Raw genomic sequence first — 23,707 nt, 5'->3', positions numbered from 1 at the left:
TGAGGAAGAAGGGTTCCACTTCGTGAGGAACTGGACAACGTTCTGGGGCAAGAGCAAGCTCTACAGGAGAGATGGACTGCACCTGAGCGTGGCGGGAACAAGACTTCTAGCAAACAACGTCAAGAGAGGAATAGAACAGGCTTTAAACTAAGAGAAAGGGGAAAGCCGACAGTCGACCTAGCGTCGATGATTCGGAAAAAGGTATCCCGTGAAGATACTAAGGGGAAAAAAGGCAGGGAAGAAACAAGAGACAAATTACAGGAGTCAACTAACCCAGAAGAGGAGGTTAGAAAGATTGTAGCAAAAGAGAAGACACCAAAGACTGAAGCACAGGGAAAAGAAATGAAGACGACAAAATGCCAGGATCTAAACTGCATATATACTAATGCAAGGAGTTTAAGAAACAAAATGGGGGAGCTAGAAGCCATGGCCAATGCAGAGGACATAGACATCATTGGAATCTCTGAAACGTGGTGGAATGAGGAAAACAAATGGGATACAGCACTGCCGGGGTACAAGCTCTATCGCCGGGATAGGTCAGGTCAGAAAGGAGAAGGAATAGCCCTATACGTAAAAGAAAGCATACAATCGACAAGAATGGACACAGCGGAGATGATCAACAAACTGGAATCGCTATGGGTTAAAATACCGGGTAGGAAAGGGCATGAAATAAAGATGGGCCTATACTATCGTCCACCCGGGCAAACCGGAGATAGCGATAAAGAAATGGATGCCGAGATGAAGCGAGAATGCAAAAGTGGTTACACAGTTGTTATGGGAGACTTCAACTATCCTGGGATAGACTGGAGTCTTGGAAGCTCAAGATGCGCTAGGGAGACAGAATTCCTGGAGGCTATACAAGATTGCTTCATGGAGCAGCTTGTTAGAGAACCGACGAGAGGAAATGCCACTCTGGATTTAATCCTAAATGGACTAAGGGGACCTGCAAAGGAAGTGGAAGTAGTGGGACCGTTGGGAAACAGTGATCATAATATGATCAAGTTCAAGGTTGAAGTAGGCATACCGAACGGAAAGAGAACCATAGCGACATCTTTCAACTTCAGGAAAGGAAACTATGAAGCAATGAGGGAAATGGTAAGGAAGAAACTTAGGAACACTTCCAAAAAATGGCAAACAGTAGAACATGCCTGGTCTTTTTTCAAAGACACAGTGAGCGAGGCACAAAATCTGCACATCCCCAGATTCAGAAAGGGGTGCAAAAAGGGTCGAACAAAAGACCCAGTATGGATGACTAAAATAGTGAAGGAAGCGATAGGCAATAAGAAAAATTCATTCAGGGAATGGAAAAAGGACAAAACTGAAGGGAACCAGAAGGAGCACAGGAAGTATCAAAAAGAATGTCACCGTGTGGTTCGAAAAGCCAAAAGAGAGTATGAAGAGAGGCTAGCCAGGGAGGCACGAAATTTCAAACCGTTCTTCAGATATGTTAAAGGGAAACAGCCAGCTAGGGAGGAGGTAGGACCGCTGGACGAAGGAGACAGGAAGGGAGCGGTGAAGGAGGAGAAAGAAGTCGCAGAAAGACTCAACATGTTCTTCTCGTCTGTATTTACAAACGAAGACACAACCAACATACCGGAACCTGAACAAATATTCAATGGAAATCAAGCAGAAAAATTAACATCCATGGAAGTGAGCCTTGATGATGTACACAGGCAGATAGAAAAACTTAAAACTGACAAATCCCCGGGTCCGGACGGAATCCATCCCAGGGTTCTGAAGGAATTAAAGGAGGAGATAGCGGAACTACTGCAGCAAATTTGCAACCTATCCTTGAAAACAGGCATGATCCCGGAGGATTGGAAGATAGCCAATGTCACGCCCATCTTTAAAAAGGGATCAAGAGGTGACCCGGGAAACTACAGACCAGTGAGTTTGACTTCGGTTCCGGGGAAACTGACGGAAGCACTGATTAAAGAACACATCGATGAACATCTGGAAAGAAACGAACTTTTGAAAACAACCCAACATGGTTTCTGCAGGGGGAGATCGTGCCTAACGAACTTATTGCACTTCTTCGAAGGAATTAACAAACGGATGGACAGAGGAGACCCCATAGACATCATATACCTTGATTTCCAAAAAGCCTTTGACAAGGTGCCTCACGAACGTCTACTCCGGAAACTGAAGAACCATGGAGTGGACGGAGACGTACATAGATGGATCAGAAACTGGTTGGCGGGTAGGAAACAGAGGGTAGGGGTGAAGGGCCACTACTCGGACTGGATGGGGGTCACGAGTGGTGTTCCGCAGGGCTCAGTGCTCGGGCCGCTGCTATTTAATATATTCATAAATGATCTAGAAACAGGCACGAAGTGTGAGATAATAAAATTTGCGGACGATACAAAACTATTTAGTGGAGCTGGGACTAAAGAGGAATGCGAAGAATTGCAAAGGGACTTGAACAAATTGGGGGAATGGGCGGCGAGATGGCAGATGAAGTTCAACGTTGAGAAATGTAAAGTATTGCATGTTGGAAACAGAAACCCGAGGTACAACTATACGATGGGAGGGATATTATTGAATGAGAGCAACCAAGAAAGGGACTTGGGGGTAATGGTGGACATGACAATGAAGCCGACGGCACAGTGCGCAACAGCCGCTAAGAAAGCAAATAGAATGCTAGGCATAATCAAGAAGGGTATTACAACAAGGACAAAAGAAGTTATCCTGCCATTGTATCGGGCGATGGTGCGCCCGCATCTGGAATACTGCGTCCAATATTGGTCTCCGTACCTTAGGAAGGATATGGCGTTACTCGAGAGGGTTCAGAGGAGAGCGACACGCTTGATAAAAGGGATGGAAAACCTCTCATACGCTGAGAGATTGGAGAAACTGGGTCTCTTTTCCCTGGAGAAGAGGAGACTTAGAGGGGATATGATAGAGACTTATAAGATCATGAAGGGCATAGAGAGAGTAGAGAAGGACAGATTCTTCAAACTTTCGAAAAATAAAAGAACAAGAGGACACTTGGAAAAGTTGAAAGGGGACAGATTTAAAACGAATGCTAGGAAGTTCTTCTTTACCCAACGAGTGGTGGACACCTGGAATGCGCTTCCAGAGGGAGTAATAGGGCAGAGTACAGTACAGGGGTTTAAGAAAGGATTGGACAATTTCCTGCTGGAAAAGGGGATAGAGGGGTATAAATAGAGGATTACTGCACAGGTCCTGGACCTGTTGGGCCGCCGCGTGAGCGGACTGCTGGGCATGATGGACCTCAGGTCTGACCCAGCAGAGGCATTGCTTATGTTCTTATGTTCTTATGTATTCCCTTCAGTATTTTGAATGTTTCGATCATGTCCCCTCTCAGTCTCCTCTTTTCAAGGGAGAAGAGGCCCAGTTTCTCTAATCTTTCACTGTATGGCAACTCCTCCAGCCCCTTAAGCATTTTAGTCACTCTTCTCTGGACCCTTTCAAGTAGCACTGTGTCCTTCTTCATGTACGGCGACCAGGGCTGGATGCAGTATTCCAGGTGAGGGCGTACCATGGCCTGGTACAGCGGCATGATAACCTTCTCCAATCTGTTCATGATCCCCTTCTTAATCATTTCTAGCATTCTGATCACCCTTTTCGCCGCCGCCGCCACACATTGCGCGGACAGCTTCATCGACTTGTCGATCAGAACTCCCAAGTCTCTTTCCTGGGAGGTCTCTCCAAGTACCACCCCGGACATCCTGTATTCGTGCATGAGATTTTTGTTATCGACATGCATCGCTTTACACTTATACACTTAATACAGGTCTTATTTGGATAGGATGATTGCGTTTCAAGCAAGTAAACAACCGTCCTGGTTGGGTAATTATATTAGTGGTGCCATGTTGTCTTATGGCGCATTTCGAAAAGAAATTAAGACTGTACTATGTTATCTAAAACCCCATAATTCACCCTATTCTTATCTCCTAAAGACTTCTACTTCCCGTTGGTAACTCTTTACCCAACGTTTTTTTATTACCTTAAAAATTTTATGTCATCGCTTATTCTATTCCTTCAAATTTTGAATGTAATTCTTGTTTTAGTTTGGATGTAATCCGCCTTGAACCGCAAGGTAATGGCGGAATAGAAATCACTAATGTAATGTAATGTAATGTACAATTTGATAAATTAATCTCTTAACCGAAGTTTTGTTTTTACAACAAAAATATTATATTGTCTTTCTTTAGGTAACATGTTGTACTTTTATCATTAATATTCTGTATTTCGCTGATTGTCCAGTTTTTCTTCTGTGTAAACCGCCTAGAAATCGTTTGATTGTGGCGGTATAGAAGAATAAAGTTATGTTATGTTATTATTATTATCCACATTGAACCTCATTTGGTACCTTCTTTTCTGTTTTTTATACACTGCTACTAACTCATTCGAAGACATTATCCCCCGAGTTTTTATGTTCTATTTCTTGAATGTTACACTGAGAATAGCCCAGACCGTGCATTTGCTCCCTTCATTAAATGGAAATGAACTAACAGTCAGGCAAAGGCCTTCCTCCTGTCTGAAGGATGTATGACTTCTGTCTGAGATCCAGCGAGGTGGAGGTGAAACCAGTTTCTCCTCCTCTCCAGTTCTTCTTCTGGGAAGATGTGTCAGGTCAGCAATGCTGGAGGGATTCCCTGATAAGCAGTAAACTCACATCGCAGGCAAGAGCTCAGTTTACCAGATATCAGCAGCTGCCCAAAGACGGTTTCTGGAGTAATGACTATCATCTTCTCCGGGGGGGGAGGGGGGCTACCACAGTAGCAGCGGGCATCATGATAGTAGCAGCTAGAAGCCACCATGGTAATTTAACTCTTTCAACCTAAAAAAAGATCTTTAAGAGGTTTACAATTCAATGATAGGCTTCCACTCTGAGTGAGAAAGTAGCAACATAATGTAAGAACATAAGACTAGCCATACTGGGTCAGACCAATGGTCCAACTACCCCAGTATCCTGTTTTCACAATGACTACTCCAGGTCACAAGTACCTGTCAGAAACCCAAATAGTAGCAATATTCTATGATCCCAGGGCACGAAGTGGCTTCCCCCATTTGTGTCTCAATAGCAGACTATGGACTTTTCCTCCAGGAACTTGTCCAATTCTTTTTTTTAAACCCAGCTACATAAACCAAACCGCTGTTATCACATTCTCTGGCAATGAGTTCCAGAGCTTAACTCTTCTTTGAGTGAAAAATATGAGTATTTCCATGTAACTTCATTGAATGTCCCCTAGTCTTTGTAATTTTTGATAGAGTAAAGAAATCAGTTCACTTGCACTTGTTCTACACCACTCAGGATTTTGTAGAGTTCAACCATATATACCTCAGCTGTCTCTTTACCAAGTAAAAGAACCCTAACCTTGGTAGCCTTTCCTCATATGAGAGAAGTTCCAGCCCCTTGAACATCTTGGTCACCCAACAACACTCAATAGTCCCTGTGGCAACAAAGGACCTCTGCAGCTATTACCCAGCATAGCACATTGTGTAGTAAATTAAATCTTTGCCTTTACTGTGACAGAAATGGTTAGGAAGGTCAAGAGAGAAATCTTAGAATGTTATGATGAGTTGGACCTTTGGTGGACCATCAGGACCACTTGGAAGTATCTGACAGATCTTAACAGAGGAATCCTCTTCCCTGTCATTTGCTCCCAAAAGCAAGAGGATACTTTCTCCAGTATCTGCTTGGCCACCAACTATTAATGGGCCTGTCCTGTAAAAAGTTATCTAACACTCTCATATTTTAAACTTAGCTATGATAGATGTTTTGCCCTGCATTTTCCAGCAACAAGGCTTCAATTTATGGCTTTGTTAAGTTATTTTTCAGTCTGCTATCAGTTAGTTTTGTAGAGTTTCTATGTTACCCTAGTTTTAAAAAGGCTAAGAATCAAGCAAGGATATCTTAGGGATGCTGAAGTATAATGGTAAGGCAGACAAGAGTTGGATTTCAGGGACACAGATGTTAGAGAAATCAGCATAAGTCCAAGTTATTGAGCAGCAGCAAGACTGAACCTCTTGCTAAAAGGGTATAGACCAGCCAGATAAAAGGTAGGGGATCCATCCAGGTATGACCTCTGTGTATAAACATGAGAGCAAGAGAGGAAGGTTCCAGTTAGAAAATTGTTGAATTAGGCATTCTACTGTGTATCTTCACTTCACAGAGCTGCATCAAGACCTGAAATTCCACCATTTTAAAGGGAACTACTAGCAGCAGTCTATGGGAAGAGTGGAGAGGTTTTTGCATCAACAAATGCAAAACACAAGCATTTGCAAACGTACCAGAAATACTTTGGGCTTGCGGTGTCTAATCACCATGTTCAACCAGGCCTCAGCCTTTCTCACCTGAGCCTATGCGAGAACAGCAGCCATAGTAGTAGCTCCATAAAAGGAAGAAAGACCAGACTTAACACCATACCTGGACAGCTGGATGATTATATAAAAAAAAAATTCCAGGTTCAGTATGCAAAAAGAACACCCCCCCCCCTCAAAACTCAGAGATTCACTGCTGGTTGAGAAACACTTCCAAAAGGAATATTTCTCTAACACAAGAAATACAATTTCTAGGACTATACATAACACAATTCCATTGTTAACCTGAGACAAGATGGACAGGATTCCAAGAGCTGCAGGAAGCAGCAAGGGTAACTGGAAGACAATGTCTGTAGAGACAGGGGCTAATGCATGAGACCAAGGTGACTTGTTTTTGGTGTCAGGACAGAAGAGCAGAACAACCTGTGTAAACTGATAAGTCTCTCTACAAAGGTCAAATACTCACTCCTGGGGTTACAACCAAAACTCAGAAATGTTCCTAAGCCCAGTTCAGTGAGTAGTGATATCAGCAGTCACTTTGAAATGATGGTCTCTTAGAGCAGTGGTTCCCAACCCTGTCCTGGAGGACCACCAGGCCAATCAGGTTTTCAGGCTAGCCCTAATGAATATGCATGAGAGATATTTGCATATAATGGAAGCGACTGGCATGCAAATCTGCTCCATGCATATTCATTAGGGCTATCCTGAAAACCCAATTGGCTTGGTGGTCCTCCAAGACAGGGTTAGGAACCACTGTCTTAGAGCATTCAAATTATCTATAATTGAACATAAGAATAGCCTTACTGGGTCAGACCAATGGTCCATCAAGCCCAGTAGCCCGTTCTCAAGGTGGCCAATCCAGGTCACTAGTACCTGGCCAAAACTCAAGGTGTAGCAATATTCCATGCTACCGATACAGGGCAAGCAGTGACTTCCCCCATGTCTTTCTCAATAACAGACTATGGACTTTTCCTCCAGGAACTTGTCCAAACTTTTCTTAAAACCAGCTACGCTATCCGCTCTTACCACATCCTCTGGCAACGCATTCCAGAGCTTAACTGTTCTCTGAGTGAAAATTTTTTTCCTCCGATTGGTTTTAAAAGTATTTCCCTGTAACTTCATTGAGTGCCCCATAGTCTTTGTAATTTTTGACGGAGTGAAAAATCGATCCACTTGTACCCGTTCTACTCCACTCAGGATTTTGTAGACTTCAATCATATCTCCCCTCAGCCGTCTCTTTTCCAAGCTGAAGAGCCCTAACCATTTTAGTCTTGCCTCATACGAGAGGAGTTCCATCCCCTTTACCATCTTGGTCGCTCTTCTTTGAACCTTTTCCAGCGCCACTATATCTTTCTTGAGATAAGGAGACCAGAACTGAAAGCAATACTCCAGATGAGGTCGCACCATGGAGCGATACAGGAGCATTATAACATTAAATAATTCCAAGCATCCTGTTTGCTTTTTTGGCTGCCGCCACACATTGGGTGGAAGATTTAATCGTATTGTCTACGATGACACCCAGATCCTTTTCTTTGCTAAAGAGAAGAGCCATATTCAGAGTGTTGTAAGGATTTTCAAAAGCTTATCCGATCAGATAACGTGACATTGGCAGTACATATAATAAAAGACCCCTAAAAGCAGAATGGGAAATGGGAAAGCAAGTAGAAGCCTCACCTGGACCCAAAACTTGCTCCTCTACAATACAAGATCAGAGCTCCTTATCCGAGTGTCTCAATGACAGACACCTTCTTGGAACTGTGGAATTTCTAATTAATATCTTTTCCTAATCCTAACAAGGTCCACATGGCTCAAAAAGAGAGCTTTGGAGAGGAGTCGATAGTATTCTCACTAATTGACTTTGCGTACTTGGTACATCATTCCCTGGACTTATTACCCTGTCCCTGATGGAGAATTTGGTATTCCAGGTTGTGTGGCTCTGACATTTCTGTTCAGCAAGCCTTAGCACTAAAAAGATTTCCAGATAAAGCAATGGTAACTTTTCTGTAGTTAAGGAACAACTTCACCAATGTAGTCTATTCCAGAATAAGGTTAGGTGGTAAATTATAAAGAAACTCTCCTGTACAGTGGCTATTATCCCTCGACCTTTGGATTTTCTACAAAGGGAGTATTAAAAGAGTGAAGTACAAGGTTTTAATATCAGCACAATTTGAGGTGAGATATCCCATGATCCCTTGAGTGATTATCCTCATATGGAAGGACTTCTTCGAAAGATGCTGTCCCAAAGTGGGATTGTTAATAGAAAGCCCTGATGAGTTGGCCTTTGATATACCACTTTCAAATTCTATTGTGTTGCCAGCTATTTCCTCTGTCACAGGAGCAGACAGAATTCAGGCACCTTCCTGCAGGTAGGGTCACTCAATTTTTCATTAGAAAAAGGTAATTTTCGTGTCTCTTCCTACACTGTGTTTTGAAAGTGGCACTGTTCTTACATCAATCATGAGAAAGTTCTTTTCTCCCTCTCTCTCTTTCTCTAGCTGCTGCTTCTGGAATAGAAGCCAAATTGCACTCCACATGCTAAGAGAACTCTGCAAATTTACCTAGCTAGAAGTAGGTCTTTTCATCTGGGGAAAAGTAGATACCTGGCTTCCAAGATCATATCATTCTGGAGGAAGACTGTAGGATAGTCTGCGTCTATTGTTTCTCTGATAGGCTTCCATACATGCATGTTTCTAAGGTATTATCTTCTGATACAGTCTAACAGGAGCCTGTCCCCTACAGCTCTTGGCCAATGGTTCTCATCCCTACTGTTCTGGTTTTCAGGATTTCCACAATGAATATACATTAGATAGCGTGCATACAGTGGTGGCAGTGAAAAAATTAGTTGACTGCATGTGTCCCAGGAACTGGGCTGAGACCTAGCAGTCTGAGATATACTTCGTGTACTGTCTAAGAAAAGAAATCTTCTTACCTGCTAAAAAAAAGTTCAGGGAAAATAGCCCAAACAGCCTGTCCTGGGTTGGGGAGAGGCAGGAAGACAGGTGTCTTCTAAGTGTATTTTCTAACTTGTTTTTAATCAGGTCTGAAGGGAAATGTAGCTTACAACATGGAATGAAGATTACGATTCAGCTACATTTACTTCTAAGGCAAGATTCTCAAAACGTCAGTGTGGTCGCTAAACTGTTTCCCGTCAGTTTATCCTGCATGCATTTTAGCGGTGGATTATCAAAACGGATTATTTCTGTCTTTAGCGAGGTTTCTAGCAGTCTCCAACAATGGCATGCAAATGTGCTCTTTAACATTGAAATAAGCCCGTTGGTGGATTCTTAAAAATTACTGAGGCATTTTCGAAGAGCGGCGTTGGCTTTTGGCGACTGGTGCCGTTACAGTGCCAGCACTTGTATTTTGACAGTGGCTAATGAAAAAAAAAAGTGTATCTATATATTTTATAAGTGGAGGGTAGTAAAATCACGCTTCTTTTGAGTTTATGGAAGAGACAGGCATGTTTCATGCGTGCTTGTTAAAAACCAACGTTTCTTCTTGAGCGCATGTATGATACCTTTGTCTTGTGTATTTCTAGCAGTGATTAAACAAATTACAAGATTTACCTGAATTACAGTAGTTTTTTGGCGAGAGAGGCATGTTTTATGCGCGATTGATAAAAATCGACGTTGCTTCTTCCCTCCTCTCCCTTTCATTCATCCAATAGTGCAGCAGGAGAGTGTGCATTTTTCTGCACGGCACATGCAAATGTAGGACAACTTCACTGCTGTCCGCCGATCTTATTTGCATGTGTGATTTTTTAAAAAATGTCTTGGGTTTTAAGATTCGGTATCAAAACGGCTGCATTAGCAGACCGTCTCTTTTTAACACGGGTTTTTGAAAATCCTGGACTTAGTTCTTATTGAAGGTTGGAGTCACTTTATTGCCCTGTGCCTCAGTTCTAATCCCTGACTCTTACACAGAATGTGTGGGACCCTCTGATTCGGTTCCAATCCCCTGCTCTGCCATGACTCTCTGTACATGTAACCCTGAGGGAGTCACTTTGACACATCAAATTAGGTGTGCTGATGCTGTTCGCTGAGCACCAATTCTATAACAGCATTAGTGCGCCAAGATGTTATAAAATAATGGCATAGAACTAAGTTGCCATTCCTACTTTTAGGCCTGACCATTTACACCAGGTGAAGAGGAGGGCATAAATGGATGCACCTTATTGTGCCTTGCAGTGCACATAACTTATAGTATTCTATACATTATGCACACAAGTGGAGACATGCCCATGCCCCTCCCATGCTCCAACCATGTATACCCCCCCTTTCAATTACGCACATCAGTGGAGACATGCCCATGCCCTCCCATGCTCCACCCATGTGTACTCCCCCTTTCAATTACACACATCAGTGGAGACATGCCCATGCCCCTCCCATGCTCCACCCATGTGTACTCCCCCTTTCAATTACGCACATCAGTGGAGACATGCCCATGCTCCACCCATGTGTACTCTCCCTTTCAATTACGTACATCAGTGGACTGGAGACATGCCCATGCCCCTCCCATGCTCCACCCATGTGTACTCCCCCTTTCAATTACACACATCAGTGGAGACACGCCCATGCCCCTCCCATGCTCCACCCATGTGTACTCCCCCTTTCAATTACACACATCAGTGGAGACATGTCCATGCCCCTCCCATGCTCCACCCAAGTATACTCCCCCTTTCAATTACACACATCAGTGGAGACATGCCCATGCTTCTCCCATGCTCCACCCATGTATACTCCCCCTTTCAATTACGCACATCAGTGGAGACATGCCCATGCCCCTCCCATGCTCCAACCATGTGTACTCTCCCTTTCAATTACGCACATCAGTGGAGACACGCCCATGCGCCTCCCATGCTCCAACCATGTGTACTCCCCCTTTCAATTACGCACATCAGTGGAGACATGCTCATGCCCCTCCCATGCTCCACCCATGTGTACTCTCCCTTTCAATTACGCACATCAGTGGAGACGCCCATGCCACTCCCATGCTCTGCCTATGTATACACCCATTTCAATTATGCACCCATGCCCTTCCCTAACTCCACCCTTTTCAATTGCATAGATCAGTGGAGACACTCTCATGCCCCTCCCATGCGCCGCCTTTGTATTCACCTCTTTTAGTTACATGTCCATGTCCCTCCATTGCTCCGCCCAAGCGTACATCCCCTTTCAATTTTCCACATCAGTGGAGACACGCCCATGCCCCTCCCATGCTCCACCCATGTGTACTCTCCCTTTCAATTACGCACATCAGTGGAGACATGTCCATGCTCCTCCCATGCTCCACCCATGTGTACTCCCCCTTTCAATTACATCAGTGGAGATGCCCATGCCACTCCCATGCTCTGCCTATGTGTACACCCATTTCAGTTATGCCCCATGCCCTTCCCTAGCTCCACCTTTTAATTACGCACATAAGCGGAGATGCTCTGAGACCCTTTCCATCCTCCCATGTGTACACCCCCTTGTAGTTTGCCCTAAGACATGATCACCCTTACATAATAGTGAAAATTGTAGTTATGCGTATAAGTGCCAGTTGTCTCGGCATTTATGCATGCGAGGCACGCAAAACTTGTGGCTCCCAGTTATAGAATTGCCCTACCTATGTTCCCAGCAGGTCATGGAGAGACAGAGAGATTATGGTAAAGGGAAAGATGAAGAGAGAGATGGGAAAGTAAAGGGATAGACTGAAGGAACCACAGAGAGGGATGTGTATTGTCCTTTCCATATTCTGTAATTGTATTTTACTGTTTTCACTAGTATTTATATATTTTTCTCCTCTTAGAGTTAACCATTTTGTGAAATATTGTGATAACACAAGTACAAATGATCGTCAATAGTGTGTCCTGTATCTGAATCTGAGAGAAGGAGAAAGATGAAGCTGGCAGAGAGGGAAGGAAGGAAGGAGAGACAGAAAAGAATTGAGCACAAAATCTTGCTCTGGCTCCTGGATATTGCTACTCTAGTGAAATTGACAGGTCTGCTGGAATTTATGCCTAATTAACGTGTTAAAGTTCTTTAACAGCAACCAGCACATGCCAAAATCGTTAGCTATTGATCAGGGGTCCCCTCAGGCTCTTAGCTTCAGTCACTGTATCGGCATTTCAATTAAGTTCCAGTCAATGGGAGGTTTTCCCCGGCTCTGTCTCTTTCTCTCACACGCTGCAGGGACAGGAGGGTCCATCTTCAGCTCGGAATCCTTCTTACAGGTTGCAGAGACAGGAAGGGTCACTGCCTAGCTTTGTCTCTTTTAGAGAATGGCACAGGGACAAATTTTTCCCTGTCCCTGCAGGAACTCAGCTTCCCCATCCCATCCTCATTAGTTTTGTCGTTGTCCCTGTCCCATTCCTGCAAGCTCTGCCTTAACTGCACAACACTCGAACACTTATGATTTTAAAGTGTTTGATGCTTGTGCAGATCAGGACAGAGCTTGCAGGAATGGGGCAGGGACAGGAAAAGAACTCGCCGGGACAGGATGGGAAAATGAGTTCCTGCGGGGACGGGGAAAAATTTATCCCCATGTCATTCTCTATTTCCTGGTTCTGTTGCAGTCACATAATGCAAGGACAGAGGAGTCTGTCTTACACAAAGCAGGGGAGGAGTCCATCCCTCTCTCCTGCCAGCCCACAAGCATCCTTTGAGGTTTCTCCCATCGTAGTCTTGTTCTTTTCTCGGTTTTGGTCCCAAAGTGGCGGGCTGGGTCAAGAACTGGTTAAGTGGAAGGAAACAGAGAGTAGTAATAAATGGAGAACACTCTGAGAAAAGGGATGTTACCAGTGGTATGCCTCAAGGTTCTGTTCTTGGACCTGTTATTTTTAACATTTTTATAAACAATATTGCTGCAGGGTTGTTGGGTAAGATTTGCCTCTTTGCGGATGATACCAAAATCTACAATAGAGTAGACACCCATGATGGTGTGACTAACATGAAGAAAGACCTGGCGTAGATTGAAGAATGGTCTGAAATTTGGCAGCTAAAATTTAATGTTAAGGAATGCAAGGTCATGCATTTGGGCTGCAAAATCCCGAGGGAATGGTACGGTTTAGGGGGTGAAGAACTTATATGCACTCAGAAGAGCAGGACTTGGGTATGATTGTATGTGATAATATTAAGGTGGCCAAACAGGTTGAAAAGGTGACGGTGAAAGCTAGAAGGATGCTAGGGTTGATAGGGAAAGGTATGGCCAGTAGGAAAAAGGAGGTATTGATGCCCCTGTATAAGACTCTGGTGAAACCTCATTTAGAATATTGTGTACAATTCTGGAGGTCATACCTTCAAAAAGATATAAAAAGAATGGAGTCAGTCCAGAGGAAAGCTACTAAAATGGTGCATGGTCTTCATCATTGAGACTTAAAGATTGAGACTTAAAGATCTCAATCTGTATACTTTGGAGGAAATGCAGGAGAGAAGAGAGATGATAGAGGCATTTAAATACCAAACTTGGCGTAAATGCGCATGAGCCGAGTCTCATTTGAAAGGAAGCTCTGGAATGAGAGGGCATAGGATGAAGTTAAGAGGTGATAGGTTCCGGAGTAATTTAAAGAAATGCTTTTTTACAGAAAGAGTGGTAGATGCGTGGAACAGTTTCCCGGAAGAGGTGGTAGAGATAGAGACTGTGTCTGATTTCAAGAAAGCCTGGGATAGACACATGGGATTTCTTAGAGAGAGGAAGAGATAATGGTTATTGTGGATGAGCCGACTGGATGGGCCATTTAGCCTTTATCTGCCATTTTGTTTCTATGGGAAACATAAAGGATCATCTTCTTTTCTGCTGGGGTTTTCTAAGGCAGTACTTCTCAACTCAGTCCTTGAGGCACACCTAATCCTATCAGGTTTTCAGGATATCCAGAATGAATATGCATGAGATAGTTTTGTGTGCACCGTTTCCTTGGTATGTAAATCTATCTCATGCATGCTCACTGTGGATATCCTGAAATCCTGATGGAACTAGGTGTGCCTCAACGGCTGGGTTGAGTGAGAAGCACTGCTCTAAGGTATTTATCTCCCTTTCCACCCTATTGGCTCTCTTATTCCCCTAGCCAAACCTTGCCTTACACATACACACTGTGAGAGAAGGAAGAGCGTCACAGGCAAGAGCCTGAGGGCATCAGGCCAGGGCAGGAAGGGCTAACCTCAACAGAAGCTCCTGAGTTACTCTATGGTGAATCCCAGGCCAAACAGCTGGGTTATGGAAGATTGTTTCTTCTCTGGGTGGGCATGTTTTGGGTCTTTTAAATATAATTTTTATTTTATTATCATTCTTGGACGTGGGGATGTATTGCTAGTAGCCCTTAGTGTGGTAAGGTGGTAAATAAACATTTAAAGAAATATGTAAGGAAATACATTTTAGTTTACCTCACCAGGTATAGAATGATTTTCCACACCCCCTCCACCATGTGACACCTAGGATCTTCTCCTGCCTTCACACTCCTGAAGGGTGTGGGATGAAAGTGTATGGCAAAATGCACCAATAAGATCAAAGCCACAGAGTGAAGGTTCCTTCAGCTTCTACAACCTTCTGTTTCTCAACCAAAGCCTCTATTTATCAGCCCTTCAGTACATCCATTGGTTCATCTGTTGATTTTCTTTCTATCTTTTCCCCTATTCATCCAACAATCATTCTAGTCAATGTCTATCCACCTGTCCATAAATTAAACTTATTGACGTTCCTTCTATCAGTCCATCCACTAGCTTATCCCTTGTCTATCTAGCATCCATAATCCATTAATTAGTTCATTGATTCATCTACCCATCCATCCAATCATCCTAGTTCATTCATTAGTTGGCCCATCTAAATTTCTGTCAATCAGTATTTTCTTCATCTTATTTATTCAGCTAATAATCCATCCAATCATTTTCAGTCTCTCTGATCTTGGTCCACTGGTCCATGAATTGAATTCACCAATTCATCTGTCCATTAGCCCATTCTTCCACAAATCAATCATTCTATTTGTTCAGATGCTAATTCATGCACTGGCCATCTATTTATTATCAGTAGCAAAAGACCAGAATCCTGGCAAAGATGCATCTACATAGCTTCCTCCAACTCAGTCAATTTGTCACCTGGCTTCCTGCCATAAAACTCGATCAACTTTTCACCTGGCTTCCCACAAATCCATTTATCCATCTTTGTTTATCCAATATTTGACTCCTTTCCATCCATTTCTCCAGCCTCTTATGAATATATTCCTCCAGTCTTCTAACTATCCATTCCTCCATCCTCCTATTATCCATCCATCCTGCCTCTCTATTCATTCCCACCCACCTTTCCCCATTTTCTAACCTAATCTAACCTCTATCTATCTGTATCAGAACCTCCTGTTCATAGATATTCATTATGCGTATCCTGAAAATTCAGTGGCTGGGAACCAATGGCCAAAACAATGGGAGCTGCAGGAGATCAAGAGAGTCTCCTGACAAAGACCACATCTGAAGATAATTCATTTAGAATGGGTCTGTATAGAAGCCCTTCGGAGAAACAAAGGAAGTTGACTCTACTCCAGAAGTTATTAGCTCTCTCCAGAATAGGATGGCACAGACTTGCTGCTGCTAAATAGACCTCTCTCCCTACATAGTGTGGGCTTAGAAACCATATACCTGTTTTTTCCCAGACTGATGAAAATGCCTACTTCTAGTCAAGTAAATTTGCAGAGCTCTCTTGGCATATGGCCTGCAATGTAGCATATAAGTTATCTTTTCCCTCAACCACACTATCTGTTTTCCCAGTCTCCCCTGATATACAACCATCTATTCCCCTAGATTGCAACCATCTATTTACCCAGGCTCTATCCATCTGCTTCTCCAGCCTGCTAACCATACGTTCCCTTAGCCAATATTCATCTTTTCCCCCAGCCTCCCCCAAGCTTCCTGTCTATGCAACACCCTACTCTACAGCCATCCATTCCTCCATCTTTTTATGCATCTGTATCTATCTCTTCCTCCACTTATCCATTCCCTTTTCTTCCCATCCATCCATCGACCTACCTGATAAGGAAGTGATTTTCTAACCATCCATTTTGGGGCAAACAGCATGTATACTTTTTACCTGTGGGCTTTGCACCAATTCTCAGAGGGAACTTAGGTGCAGAATTTTAGCACTTTTGTGATAGTAATTAAATACGGGTGAAACCTTTTTTTTCACATGCATAAATCTCCTTCATAACTGTCCTCAAAATATTAATCCATCCATCACAATGAGGTACCAGATTTCCATCAAGCAGTCATTATTTTTCTACTTATACAGCCTTTCACCTGTGTAGCCATCTTTCATTTTATCTCTCTGTTCATCCTTTTGCGCCTCTCGCACTTCTGTTTGTCCTCTCTGTCTCGCTCCCCTTTATCTTGTACACAGACACAAAGAAAATGATCCACAGCTGAGACAAACATCCACATATACACACATACCCAGTACAAAGAGATAAGCACCAGCACACATGCAAAGACATGCATATACATAATACAGTGCATGCATACCCAGCAACAGCAGGCATGAAGAACACACGCACACAAAGCACAGTTACACAGCCTCAGGCGCTACACACAGCCAAGCATCCTTCCTGTAGCAGATGCCTGCAGATTTAAATGCTGAAAGCTTGGAGGGGGGGGCGCTTTTGTTACCACATTTATAACCCAGTTTCACACTACACATGTGTCTCTGTCACAGGAAAAACAGCTCTTTGTTTGTCGAACCTGCTTTCAGCTCCCTCATCTTATGCTTCGTTCTCTCTATCACTCTGTGTGTGTGTCTCTTTTTCTCTCTTCTCCCCCCAACTCTTTTTTTCTCTCTTTAAAACAAGCATACTGAGCATTTTTCCCACAAATAGTAAAAACCCTTTTGCACATCTGTCCCTTTTGCACTCTCTCTCTCTCTGTTGCCTTTCTACTCTATTTCTCTGTGTAGGTCTCTCTCTGTCTTTTCTCCAGCTGTCTCCCAGGTTGCTAAGAGACGTGTTGGGTGTTTCTGTCACAATCCATTCTGCAGGCACAAGGCCTTGTCCTCCTGCAGGGAAGCGAGTTTCAATTTATCCACCCTGAGCTGTGAAAATTAAACACGGAGTCTGCAGAATGGAGGGGGGGAAGGGACGGAGGGGAGGGGGAGATGGAGACAGCAAGGGCGTGAGGGATGGGAAGGAAGGATGTAGAGAAAGGGAGAGAGGACAGAAGGGGTGAGAGGGAGGGCGCAAGTCACGGTGTGATAGATGGATATGAATGTGTCAATTTCCTTTGTCATTCTGCACACATAATGCACACACAAGCCACACATGCATGCTCCTTCTCCCTCAATTACATTAGATCCAAGCGCACACATGTAGAGAGATGGTCACATTTCCCTACAGAAGTGTTCCACCACTCCCATATCTCATCTCATATTCATTAATGTGTGTCCATGTGCAGATGGGGTCTCCAGTCATCCATGACAGCGCCATCAATCTGAGGCCATGGTAATATTTTCAGCAATTATAATCTTTAATTAGAATAAAATTACACAGACTGACAGAAGAAGAGCGTCCGAGAGAAGGCAAGGATCCGTTATCACTTCCATGAGACTTAACCGGTCAATGTTAACCTAACTCCCAAAAGAGCGCTACCTTCATTCTCACAAGACTTAGCTATTATTAACCTTATTTCAAAAGACTTAGGCCAGGATTCTCAAAACACCGCGTTAAAAACAACAACCGGGCACTGTCACAGGCGATCTTGTAGCGAATTCAAAAGCGCGAGTCGTTCTCAAAAAATCACGCATGTAAATGAGGTTAGCGGACAGTAGCGGAGATTGACTAAATTTATATGCGTCGAGTCACTGCTGATATTGAGCGGCACATGCACAGGAAAGAGGCGTGAATTTGCGCATGTGCCGGGAAAACAATGCAACGCAATAAGCACAGTATGAGCAGTTCGTGTTGCAAAGCCCAGCGTGAAAATAAAGCAAGAAAGGAAGGGAGAGAAGGAGAGAAGCAATGTCGGCTTTTAACAAGCGCGCATAAAGCACGCCTTTCTCTCCTATAAATTTTCTATAATTCAGGTAAATCTTGTAATTTGTTTTTAATGTAAAATTTTATCATGAACCACAGCCAGAAACACATAAGACGCGGGTATCATACACGCGCTCAAGAAGCGTGCTTTTACCTCTCCTGTGGAAAAAAAAATGACTACAGTTTGAGACTCATGTAACTTATTTTCTTCATTAGCCAATGTAAAACACACGCCACAAGATGCATTTTTAATAGTGCTGACACTGTACTGGCACCCCTGGACCAGTCGCTGATATTTGTCGCCTAAAGCTGACGCCGCTCTTAGAAAATGGCTCAGCAATTTTCAATAATCCACCAGAGTGCTCATTTCAATGTCGAAGAGCCCATTTGTATGTCATTGTCGGAGACTGCTAGAAAGCTCGCTAAAGACAGAGATAATCCGTTTTGATAATCCGCAGCTGAAATGCGTGTAGGCTAAATCGTCGGAAAACAGTTTAGCAACAGCATTAAAGTTTTGAGAATCTGGGCCTTAGCCAGCTAATATTAATTCCTGCAATACTGAGCTAGTTCAAGATTTAGCCAAGTGGCTTCATGCAAAGAACTTGGGTTTTATTGCCTTATTGGGTCTTCCACTCTCAGGGCTGGTTAGGTCTAGAGATGTTGCAGAGGCTTAGGGATGCTCAGTCACCTTGCAATGGCTACACTTAGTGGCTAGGCTCATGATAGCAGGTTCCAAAAGGAACCTTCGAGTGGCCCTCAGCCAAAGGCTGTCACTTCACTGAGAGGGGATATGACATAGAGAAACAATTCCTGGACAGTTTTGCTAAGGTTATTCCACAGGATAGAAACCCAAAGGAACAGGAGAAAGGAAAACAACAAGCCGTAGCTAACTTCTGCAAGACCTGGCCAGTTAAACTAAATCTAACATTTATGAAACCTTATCAGCTACTGGCCAAGCAAAACCTGCAGGATACAGCCAGTTAATGTCAGCCTATCATCCTGAAAACTACCATCTAAGGTTATGCTACTTACCTAACCGTCTTACTGATTTGCCTGGCCGAATCGGAAAATGGGCGATCGAGGGGAAAAACACGTGATGGGCTGTTTAGTGAATCGGGTCAGTTAGCAGCGATAGTCGCTAAAGCTGTGAAAACAGGTTTAGCGAAGATCGCTGACTTTAGTAAATCTAGGCCTGGGTTCTAAGTTATCCTAACTTCGCAGCCATAGCAATAGAGAAAGAAAAGGAGGTCAAAGGGTGGAAACAGAGAAAGGCATAGGTGGGGAAAAAAGGCAGAGCATCTGAGAACTTACCGGGTTCTTTCAGGGCAGGGTCAGCTAGGCTGATGATTCGTTCAAGGGCAGCCAGCCCCTCCTCGGCCACCCTCCCGCTGTGCAGCAGTTTCAGTTTCCACTGTGCCTGGTTTTCACGGTGCATGGGACTGCGCAGGTGCTGAAGTACACCTAGCCTGGAACTGCTCTGGAAGTCACAGAGTGTGCAGCGGTATGGGCCAGGATCTCCGCAGGAGGCCCCCTCTAGATCCATCAGGAACTGCAGAAGAGATAAAGACAAGAAAGAGTGACAAGAAGCAAGAAACAACTTTCCAAAGCCCTATCGTCTCTGTCATGCATATGAAAACCCAATAGGCGGGGGCGGGGGGGAGGGAAGGGGAAGGGGGTTGAAGCCCTTTTGCATAGCTGTGAAGAGATATAGCAGGAATTGTAGAGCATTGATCTGCTAGGGTACAGCAGAATACCATTGGTTGCCAAAATTCAGAATGTAGGTTGTGGAAGGAAGGTCTCAGAGGTCTCCTGCACCCCTACCACACCAAGTACCTTGTAGATATGGAAGTTCTCTTCATGATCCCCACTTCGGACATGGATCCGCATCTTCTCCTTGCTGTTGGATTCAAAGTCACAGAGGTTGCAGCGCAGATGGAGCGGTGGAGTGACAGGGCTCAAGCTGGCCAGCTGCAGGTCAGCAGTGGCACTAGCCACGCCCCCCTCATGGAGATGGGCTGCCAGCTGGTACTTCTGGGCATGCTTGTCAGTTTTGAGGTGGAGCTGGAAGTTGGCCTTCAGCTGGGTGCCATAAGAGCAGAGCCTGCAACGGTGCGTGTCCCCAGACACCTCCTTCCACTCATGCTCTGGCAGGCTCCGAGCCAGGCTGCTGTGATAGAGGAGTAACTCCAGGTTGTCTGTGGTAAAGGCCTGGCACACCAGGCAGCGGAAGACTCTGAGGGAAGGGTCCTCTGGGGATGGAGGGGAAGTGGAGGTTTCCTGTGATGGCGGAGGAGGGCCAGCAGAGGAAGGTACACTGGGTAGGTGCTGTCCCACTGAGGAGCGCGTCTCCAGAGATGAAGTGCCGCAGCCTGAGGAGTCATAAAGAGAGAGTTAAGCAGAGAGCTAGATACAAATTCACAAACAGAAGGTAAACCCTCACTTGGGAGCACTGCAATAACATAACCGTAGCTAGAGGAAGGGGAAGCTGGGGATGTTGAAAGTGCTGATATTAATGGCTGAATGTTACCCAGGGAGGGCTGACAATGGCAGCTGCAGTGGTGGGAGTGGCTCCAGTGAGAAAATCTTCCCTGGGATTTGGCAGTGATGATGACAATAGCAGAACTTTATTCAAGGGGGGAGAGGGTGGCTGCAGTGGCAATATCTTACCTGTGGAGTGCTGGTGGTAGCAGCTGCAGTGGTAGAGTCCTACCTGGGGGGCTGGCTGTGATGGTAGATGCTGTGGTAGAATCTCACCTGGGGGGCTGGTGGTTGTAACTGCAGCTGTTCCCTTCCTGTTGGCAGCGCTTAGATGGAATCCATTGAGAAGAAGATGGGAGTCTATTGAGGCTTTTTCTTGACGCAGCCCCTGAGGGCCGTAGTACTGATAGAGGTCAGGCCCTGGCTGCAGAAGCCCTGGCAGGCCAAGGGGCATGCCCTGGTGCCTCAGCAGTGTATTCTGCATGTGCTTCTCGCTCGTCATGTGGATCCGCAGGTTCCGGGAGATGCTTGTCTCATAGTTGCACACTTTACACTGCCAGCAAGCCTTCTGCTTTGGCTGCTTGTCCTGGGGTGAGGGAAGGCTGCTTTCAGGGGGGCTGACACTCCCAGTCCCACTGCCATTGCCTCCGCTGGTTGATACCGCAGGCCCTTGGCCAGCCCCGGGGCCTTGGAAGCCCTGCAAGTTGGCCAGATGTTTGTCAGACTGCATGTGGATGCTGAGGTTGCCTTTGGTGGTGGTGGAATAATTGCAGGCCTCACAGCGGTAGGGCTTGTAGCCACAGTTGTAGCTCTCACCCCGAGCCAAACGTGGATGAGGCTGGCCTGAGTTGCAATAGGCGCAGTGGCTCCTGCCCGCTTCCGGGTGCTTCTCTTTCATGTGCACATCCAGGGTTTGCTGATATTTGTAATGCCAGTTGCAGCGGGGGCATTTGAGCGTCTTGCAGGAGTTGCGAGAGTGCAGCATGGACATCTGGTTGGAGAGAGAGAGACTTTGGAAGGCGTTGGGTCCTGAGGTCGGGACGTAGTCATCATTGGTTAAGATGCTGAAGCTAGAAGGGCCCCCAGATGCCCCAGTCCTCTCAGATGGGCTGTAACTTTTGGTGGGGTCTTCGACTGCTAACAATTTCTCCCTCACACTGGGGTGGCTGACAGACTTGGGGCTGTTGCTTTGGTCCTCTGTCTCGTCACCATGGTGGGAACAGGCAGGGAGAACAGGGTGATCTTCCTTTGGATGGGAATGAGCCTGCACAGGTAACACTGGACTTTCACATACACTTTGGTTTGTAAGAAGTTGCTCAGGGACTGGAGCCCCCTCAGGCTCCACCGTCTCCTCCTCTCCCATCTCTCCCCAGAGGCTAGCCCCATCGAAGGGAGGAATCCAGTCCAGTTCACCAACCGTCAAATCTTTGGCTTCAGTTGGGTCACCAGATTCTTTGGGGCTCTGGGGATTTGGGTCAAGGTGGGTGTCTGGTGCAGTCCTTGGAAGCAACTCTCCAAAAAGGGTTGCAGGGCTTTCTGAACTCCCATCCTGGTCCTCCTCAGCTAGGAGGCCACTGAGGACCCCTAACTCCAAACTGGAGGAGGTCTGGTTAGCCGGCATCTTGCCAGGTGCACTGGCATCAACTACATTCACCGATCTGTTGAACATTTTAGCTGCTACGTCACTGAGGTTTCCATTGGAGCCTGGTAGCTCCCAGACAGCTTCAGCAGAGTGGGGGCTGATGCTGTTTGTTTTTGGTAGAAGAAAGCTGAGGAGAGGTCCCCTCCCATTCCCGAGGCTCTGCACTATGGCCGAGGTTCGTCCAGACTCCAGGACCTCCTGCTCTTCCTCCAGCACCTCTAGCTGGTGAAGGTGTGTAGCATGGGTGGCTAATGAGCCACCATGGTGGAAGGAGAGTTTGCACAGCAGGCAGATCCAGAGAGGCTTCAGCCCATGGGGAAGCGCATTCCCCTCACAAAGAGTCAACTGTTGGTCTTGTTCTTCCTCCTCCTCCTCCTCCTCATGGTTTTCTTTGGGATCGTCTTGGTTTTTGGCAGCCTTGCTTTGCTTTAGGTAGTTTTCTTTGCTTCGGAGTCGGACGCTGGTCACATGGAGGGTGTAGAAGGCGGGTGGGCCCCCTCCCCCGGCTGAGGTATGCTGGGATTTTTGGTCAGTAATAAAGCCTTGGTGGACATGGAGAGTAGAAATGGCAGCTGGTGGCACAGCAAGCTCTAGATCTCCTCTGGGCGAGCCCTTTGGTAGACATTGGTTGAAGAGTCCCGGCAAGCCAGCCATTCTACTTCCATCAGTGTGGTCCAGGAGGTAAGCAGAACCATCTTGGGAGAAGTAAACACAGTCTTGGAGATCCTGTGCATCTTCTTCAGCATTGCTGTTGTCATCTTGGTCTTCTTCATCTTCCTTCTCTGTCCCTTTCTGGCTTTGGAGTGGAGGGTTAGGAGTCTCCTTTGGTGGAGGGGGGCAGGAAGCCAAGCCCAGGCCATTTGTGAGCTCCACAGCATTACTCCCACAGCTGGCAGCCTCGGGGCCAGGATGAGAGCGGCAGAGCTCCGTGGAGGGCCTCATGCTGTTCACTGAGGTGGAGGAGGGGGAAAGTGGTTCGGGGGTATCTTTGGTGAGTGGATTGTGAAAATGGAGGGAGGAATCCTCAGGCCAGAAGGAGGCAAAGCACTCATCATGTCCAGCAACAGAAAGGGATTTAAGGGTGTCCATGGCGGGGAGAAGGGCATGGGGCGGTCATCTCAGCTTCACCGCCCAGACCCTGCAGGTAGAGAAAAATGAAAAAAAGATGAAGACAACGTTAGGTCAAAACATTACTGTCCCATATAGGAAACTCATAAATAAATTAACTAGTCTGAGGCTGGGATCCGAAGTTGTGGACTGGATTATAAACTAGTTCAATGGCAAAACAAGAGAAAGTAGAAGTACATGAAGTTGTCTGA

At 45.4% G+C, this 23,707-nt stretch overlaps 1 protein-coding gene across 1 annotated transcript in view; it reads right to left on the bottom strand.

The window, feature by feature from the left end:
• Positions 1 to 23,477, bottom strand: part of ZFHX2 (zinc finger homeobox 2) — a 52,403-nt gene extending 28,926 nt beyond the window's left edge. The window contains exons 1-4 of the mRNA XM_033924659.1: positions 20,969 to 23,477; positions 20,102 to 20,553; positions 19,576 to 19,817; positions 13,945 to 13,953 (exon numbers count right to left, since the gene is read on the bottom strand). Coding sequence (XP_033780550.1) covers positions 13,945 to 13,953; positions 19,576 to 19,817; positions 20,102 to 20,553; positions 20,969 to 23,477 — 3,212 coding nt within the window. The remainder of the gene's footprint in view (positions 1 to 13,944; positions 13,954 to 19,575; positions 19,818 to 20,101; positions 20,554 to 20,968) is intronic.
• Between the last annotated feature and the right edge of the window lie 230 nt (positions 23,478 to 23,707).

The sequence above is a fragment of the Geotrypetes seraphini genome, chromosome 16 (assembly GCF_902459505.1).
Source record: "Geotrypetes seraphini chromosome 16, aGeoSer1.1, whole genome shotgun sequence".
NCBI classification, from domain to species: domain Eukaryota; kingdom Metazoa; phylum Chordata; class Amphibia; order Gymnophiona; family Dermophiidae; genus Geotrypetes; species Geotrypetes seraphini.
Note: the sequence above shows the minus strand (reverse complement) of the source record. Positions and strands in the feature narration are given on the sequence as shown.